General features: G+C 40.2%; 1 protein-coding gene across 1 annotated transcript in view; it reads right to left on the reverse strand.

The window, feature by feature from the left end:
* Positions 1-1,801: 1,801 nt before the first annotated feature.
* The window catches only part of LOC124000899 (insulin receptor substrate 1-B-like), an 18,462-nt gene continuing 13,092 nt past the window's right edge, over positions 1,802-7,171 (reverse strand). Inside the window, exon 3 of the mRNA XM_046307577.1 lies at positions 1,802-5,284. Coding sequence (XP_046163533.1) covers positions 5,277-5,284 — 8 coding nt within the window. The 3' untranslated portion in view covers positions 1,802-5,276. The remainder of the gene's footprint in view (positions 5,285-7,171) is intronic.

Consider the following 7,171-nt stretch of genomic DNA (forward strand, 5'->3'; position numbering starts at 1 on the left):
AAGATTGTTTTAGGTCTGTCTGTGAGTGGTCTGAGTTGGGAGGGGAAAACTGAAAACGATCTGTTTTTGGCACAAAGATTTGGAACTCTCTTTTTTATTGGTGTATTAACAAATGTGTGTTGGTACCAGGCAGGCCAAACTCCACTCCACCAAAACAGGCTGAAATTTCAGTCGGTCCTTTCAAACAGCTCTTACACTGAAATGGAATTATCATAATTGTATGTTTTCGCAATATTATTCCAACCACATAGTGTGGAAATATATATATAAAAATCATGTTTTTGACTGCACTGGGCCTTTAAAGGAAATGTTTCCTAATAACTTCCTTTATTACCTTTGTTTGATCCTCAGGAGGATGCTGAATATGCGGCTGAATGTGACCTCCTGACTGGGGATCCCAGCCGTCAATTAACCTGGACCAAAGGAAGAGTCCGGGGTGTGTGTGTGAGAGGAAGGCCTCTCCACAACATATAACTGGAAATCAATGAGATCCAACGCATTCCGTTCAAGGAGGATATCAGATTTTCCTTGAATTTTAAAGAAAAGTTTTAAAAGATTGTCCAGCTATAAAATGTCCTGCTTTGGGGAGTTACATGGCTTCAATCGACCCTGCATTGCAGGGTAACTGCTTGTCAGTGTACGCTAGATGGCGCTATATGTATTCATAAAGATTCAATAAAGTCTGCAAACGAGGCAAATATACTGTTGACAAGAAAACATGAATAAAACATGCCTGCACACATGTTTTCTCTACATGCAGAAGAAGTCCTATGGAGAAAACGTTACACTTGCTAGGCTTCTCATCACCATTCAAATGATGGCTGAAGCACCACAAAATGTGGCAGAGACATCTGAGTTTTACATCCCAACACGTCTCATTGAAAACTAATAAACATGTTTATTTTAATCCAAACCCAGATGCTTTGAGTCCATGCAGCAATATAACTGCAATGTTGAGACATTGAGTCAAATGAGTTTATCCGTAACAAACTTTGTCATTATCACTTTATGATTGGTATTGAGAAAGGCCTCAGAGCTGAAACGTCAACATCAGTTATATTATATATATTGTATATCCCCTCGTCTTGTTTTTCCTATTGGATAACTTTGTCCATAATAGGCCTACGTTCTGTATTCACAAGAAAAACATTTGTATTTCACTCGGTTCAATTTTAAAGTGACCAGACATGTCAAAGTCCTGTGTTTATGATTAATAGGTAATCTCCTCACTGTTTATATCTGATGCTTAATCACATTTCAATTTCCACTCAGATAAAGTACTATTTTCCTGTAGGTTTGGGAATAAATCAAAATCGAATCATATCTAATTGTATTTGTCACGTGCGCCGAATACAACAGGTATAGACTTTACTGTGAAATGCTTACTTTTATGAGCCCATTTTCCCCAGCAATGCAGAGTTAAAAGGTAAAACCATTAGCGAATCATAAATAGACTAAAGCTGTGTGTGCATATGTGCGTCCCAACCCTTACACGGTCCTTACCAACCAGTGTGTATGTTGTGAGGATTCAGAAGTCTCTGATGGCATGACGTTGCATACAGTAGGAAGGATTGTGACTGTCTGTGTTCAGGAAGACGAGCATAATAAACATGTACAGCCAACCAGCACCCCTCTGTCCCCCAGGTGTATCCTCATTTCAGCCGGCTCACTACTGCCTTATTACAGTCTAGACTGGCTGGTTTGTTTGTTGACACGTTGATAAACTTTAGCGGCTCTAATGAATTCAATCTGAATAACATTGCCATTGATCTAGGAAACAGACACGACACACAATAAAGTTTGTTCTTTCTATTTCATTCCTCCGTTTTTCCAAGAAACAAAGTGACATTGTTTACACCACAGGCAAGACTCATCAGCATTATTCTGTTTTGAACAGTACTCTTTTCCATAACATTTTCATGAACCCCATGGCCATATCCCTCCCCTGAGGCCTACACCCTTATACACAGAATACTGTACATTCCCATAGATCCTGCCCCTTCTCCTCTTTACAATACATTATACATCATTGTTAGTCATTGTAATATTAATAGCATTGAAATAAGTATACAGCTCTCTCCTTGGTAATAGGAATTATTACCATGATTGTACATATCATACCCTTTTCCCACAACTATTGGCATGTATTTTGATATGATGAGGGGTCTCAGTATATATATATATATATATATATATATATACATATGTCTCATTTCTACATCACTTTGTATGGCGTTATGCTGAACACACTACAGCCACAGAGAACACATCTCTGCAGTTCACCACACAAAGAATATTCAGACTTGACAGAATTCTGTTTGTTCTCGAATGAAAAGCGCCTTTATACAGCTGTTGTATCATGTGAGAGTTAATATAGAAAATAATAAGGCATTAAAAGACACCACTAAAAAAATGAGAGGTAAAACGATACCCAGTAAAATACAAAGCTCTTGATTGGACTTTTCCATAGCTACGGTGGTTAAGTGAAGCAACATGTGGGGAAGTTAAGGTGTGATCCTGAACCCTTCTCAGACAGCCCTGGGGAAGTTAAGGTGTGATCTTGAACCTTTCTCAGACAGCCCTGGGGAAGTTATGGTGTGATCTTGAACCTTTCTCAGACAGCCCTAGGGAAGTTATGGTGTGATCCTGAACCCTTCTCAGACAGCCCTGGGGAAGTTAAGGTGTGATCCTGAACCCTTCTCAGACAGCCCTGGGGAAGTTATGGTGTGATCCTGAACCTTTCTCAGACAGCCCTAGGGAAGTTATGGTGTGATCCTGAACCCTTCTCAGACAGCCCTGGGGAAGTTAAGGTGTGATCCTGAACCCTTCTCAGACAGCCCTGGGGAAGTTAAGGTGTGATCCTGAACCCTTCTCAGACAGTCCTGGGGAAGTTATGGTGTGATCCTGAACCCTTCTCAGACAGCCCTGGGGAAGTTATGGTGTGATCCTGAACCCTTCTCAGACAGCCCTGGGGAAGTTAAGGTGTGATCCTGAACCCTTCTCAGACAGCCCTGGGGGACTTCAGACCAACTGTCACGTCTGTTCAGAGTCTTTAGACATGATTATGAGGTAAGAGAAACTCACGAATGAAAATCCCCAATTAAGAAGAATCATTTTAAGGGAAGAAGAAAGAAAGGCAAATGATAAAAGTCCCATTAAGCAATGCCATTAGCCTGTATGTTGAAACGAACTTAAGAGCAACAACAGCATAAGTCTACCATAGTGAAGTATGAGTAATCCATTGGTCTATGTAATACAGGATTTTGGCACTACATTTCTCTGCATTAAAGCACAAGACACTGGCAGTAATGGGTGGGCTATGTTCAAATCACTAAAGTGATTTCATAAAACTGTGCCACCACATCAAAAATACCAATAGTTTTTCTGCAAGAGAATCTGACTGGTACAGGAGGGGTAGGGAAATATAAGGGAATGGGAACCTAGTGAGAATGAGTGAGGGTAACCGGTAGAATGTGAGGACACCAAAAAACACAGGCAGCCAGGCACTTGAGTGTCTTTTGGGATACACAGACAATGTACCCTGGTGCCTGGTCTGTTGGTACTATCGTGCCAGCTCCTATGGTCATTTGGAGTTGGAAAGAAAGCACAAACAGATCTGGGAACAGGTTACATGGGATGTGTGTGTGATATGATTATAATTGTCTGTGGTTATATAGAGGGGGAACCTTAAAGCAGCATTTAGCAGGTGAAAGAAAGAGTTTTCACTGTTTCAGTAAAAAAAAAAGCTGAGGGATGGGGCTGGAGAAAGATGACCACTCTCAAATTCAGACAGAGCTATGGATGCAAGGACTAATACATGATAACAAAATGATTGTATTAACCATGTTTGGTTTACTTACATTTATTTTGCTTACAAATGTTGGAGTAAATCAAGCTTATATTTGGGGTTCTGATGAGATACGACAGAGGAACGAAGCTCATGAGGCAATTCTAAGTTAAATTCTTTAAGAATCAGTGGGCACATATCCTCAATTTATAAGTCCAAAAATGGATGTAGCAACAGCAGATTGCCCCTTTAACAAGCAAGTGATTAAGGGATGAATATTATTATGAAATAAATGAAAGTTACCCTGTTGGTAATTGACAGGCTGTGGGAAGCCATCATGTGGTCTGGAAATATCATAATTAATTGATATCCATCTCCACTCTAATCATGCTCTTGCACACACACATGCCATACAGGAATCTTTAATCACATTGATAAGACATCCAATCCCCTTCTCAGCCTGTTTGTGTAATAATGTTCTGGCAAACACAAGTATCTCAGCAGTAAATGTGACTACTATCAACCTCATCTACTCAGCTGGACCACGTGTGTGTGTGTGTGTGTGTGTGTGTGTGTGTGTGTGTGTGTGTGTGTGTGTGTGTGTGTGTGTGTGTGTGTGTGTGTGTGTGTGTGTGTGTGTGTGTGTGTGTGTGTGTGTGTGTGTGTGTGTGTGTGTGTGTGTGTGTGTGTGTGTGTGTGTGTGTGTGTGTGTGTATCTTTATGCAGCATTGGCTGTTGGCTGAGATCCAGCTGGTAGGGTTCAGGCAGGAAAGTGAGGGAACGAGAGCCTTCATTGTGACTGAAGCATGAGGCATAGCATAAAGTAAAAAGAGGCTATTCTTTAAGTACTTTCACAAACACAGTAAGGCAGTTTGATTATTCTTACTATATAACTTTATATTACATTTTCAACATACAGTATTCACAATATTCTTAACAAAATTATATTCAAGACCAACATATTTTCCCTTCTAACAGACCTGTTCAACATTCCCTGTGTAAAAATGGCTACACTCAAAAAATTAGGCACTTTTAAAAAAGTATAATATATATATTTCTAGATTTTTGTAGCTTTCAACAACATATGTATACTATATTGTTTTCTGTATGCACCTTTATACTATTTCACATTTTTATAACAATTTCCATGAAGTTTATGTTTAGGAAAAATAAACAAAATATCATTAGATCCTTGTTGTTGGTTGAAGTTGCTGTAATCACTCTTGATTGGCTAGATTTTTTTACCTCAAATAACCATGTCGTGTTGGTTATAACCAGCAGTTTTTTTTGGCACACATTAGTATTGGATAGCAACAACTGGATAGGATGACAAATAGTTCATGATGATTTGATGGGTATATCTTCACCTCTGTTACTTCTCTTCCAGTGAGAAACATCCTGTTGCCCACCAACCCCACCATGGTTAGAAGGAGGAGTGTTGGACAGTACTGCTCAATCCCAGGAGTAATGTCCACATGAAGATGTATCATTAACATTCTGAAAGAAAGGAAGAATAAATATAGGTGTTAACAAACATCATAACAGTACCATCAAGGAGAGGTCTAGGATCTAGGATTTACAATCACCTCAGAAGCCTAATGGGAAAATGGTTGAGACGCCCGAAAAAGGAGATCTCTTTCTTTGTCTCTATCTGTCTCACACGCCCCCATAACTGTAATGTAAATCAATAGATTTTGTTTTTTGTTTTCCTCGATGTCTGTACACAGGTCATTAACAATGCCACTGGGAAACTCCTTTGTCTGTCTCCTTTTCAGTCTGTTTGAGAGTGAGCTAGACCGAATCTCCCCTCTCCCTTCCCCCCCACCCATTTCATTATGTGACATGTTTGAAAGCTGCATCAAATAATTATATTTTTGTCTTGTTTTCAGCATTACAAAAGCATGGCTTTTGAAAGCGAAAATAACATTACATCTCAGAGTGTATCACTTAAACAATGCCGTTTTAATTGACTCACAAACAACAGGAAATTCAGGGAGGAAAGGGAACATTCATAGGACCATTGTGATTGATGACCTCACATGGAAGTGTTTGAGTGGAAGGTGTTGCATCTTAGATGCTGGGTTCTTCACTGATGACTCCAACACTTCACTAATTGCAAAATAACGGAATACGTTTATTTCACATTCACACAGTTAACACAGCTAGCCATCACTCTTTGCTGCTTCAGCCCTACTAATAACCCTACTGCCTTCCCAGGTGACCCCCTCCCTTGCCTCTCATTAGCCAATCACAATCTTTGGAGGGCAGTAAACCCAATTAATATTAGTTAATTAAAACCATAACCCTTTTTGGAATGATTATGATTGGTTATTCAATACGGTTTCCAATACACCACAGATGGTTGTGAGCAGCACTAGAGAGTAGAACAGAAGGATATCAGGGTTCTGCTTGGGGACAAAGAGTGGATCCAAAGAGGGCAAAGGGGAGTAAACACTCAGCCCAATCACGAAACAAGGGGCGCTTTGCATTCTTGGTCATTGCTTCAGTCGTGGCAACAACAACACAACACATTCCATCCTGCTACACTAAATATGAGCCAACAGAAAACAGAGGACTCCTTATAATGTGGCCAAATCAAATTATCATGAATTTTTTTAAAGCACTTTTTTTTTGTCAAGTCTGAAGAAACAGTTTTCAAAGAGGTTTATAAGCATGACATTGGGCCAACCACCACCATGAGTAGCCTACGGTCCCCCACTACTCTTCTACATGACAGGAAGAACGAACAAAAAGACCTGATGACTCAACCTCAGGTTGGAGTGGTTCTGTTCTGTTCTGATCAACAGCCCCATCTGCCTCCTCCACTGCTACTGTTACATTACTGCTTGTATAGTGACCTTAGTCAGTGCTGGAACTCTCAACACAAGCACTGTTGTAAAGAGCTGGAACAAGGCCTTCTTCATCCTCCGTACCTCCCTTCTCAAGAGTTCTCAGCTCTATTCTCTCGCTCATATTTCATCTGTTAACAAAAAGTCTGCATTCTGTTCCCATAAAAACGCAATATTTCAACATCCACAACTAACTAAAAAGCATTCATCCCTCACTATTTACACTCACAGGCCAGTTTATTGGTACACCACCTGGTTCACGAAAATGGATGTCTCCTATAGGACAGTGAGTCACGTGGCCGTGGCTTGCTATATAAAGCAGGCAGACAGGCATTGAAGCATTCAGTTACTGTTTGATTGAATGTTAAAATAGGCAAAAGGAGTGACCTAAGTGACTTTGAGTGTGGTATGATCGTCGGTCCAGTTTCTCAGAGACGGCCACCTGTCAGGGTTTTCCTGTGGTGAAGTAGAGGAGGACCAAAACGCAGCGTGGTTATATTGACTCATGTTTAAACAAAAAACGGATAAACATGAA

Source organism: Oncorhynchus gorbuscha, linkage group LG16 (assembly GCF_021184085.1).
Source record: "Oncorhynchus gorbuscha isolate QuinsamMale2020 ecotype Even-year linkage group LG16, OgorEven_v1.0, whole genome shotgun sequence".
Classification (NCBI taxonomy): Eukaryota; Metazoa; Chordata; class Actinopteri; order Salmoniformes; family Salmonidae; genus Oncorhynchus; species Oncorhynchus gorbuscha.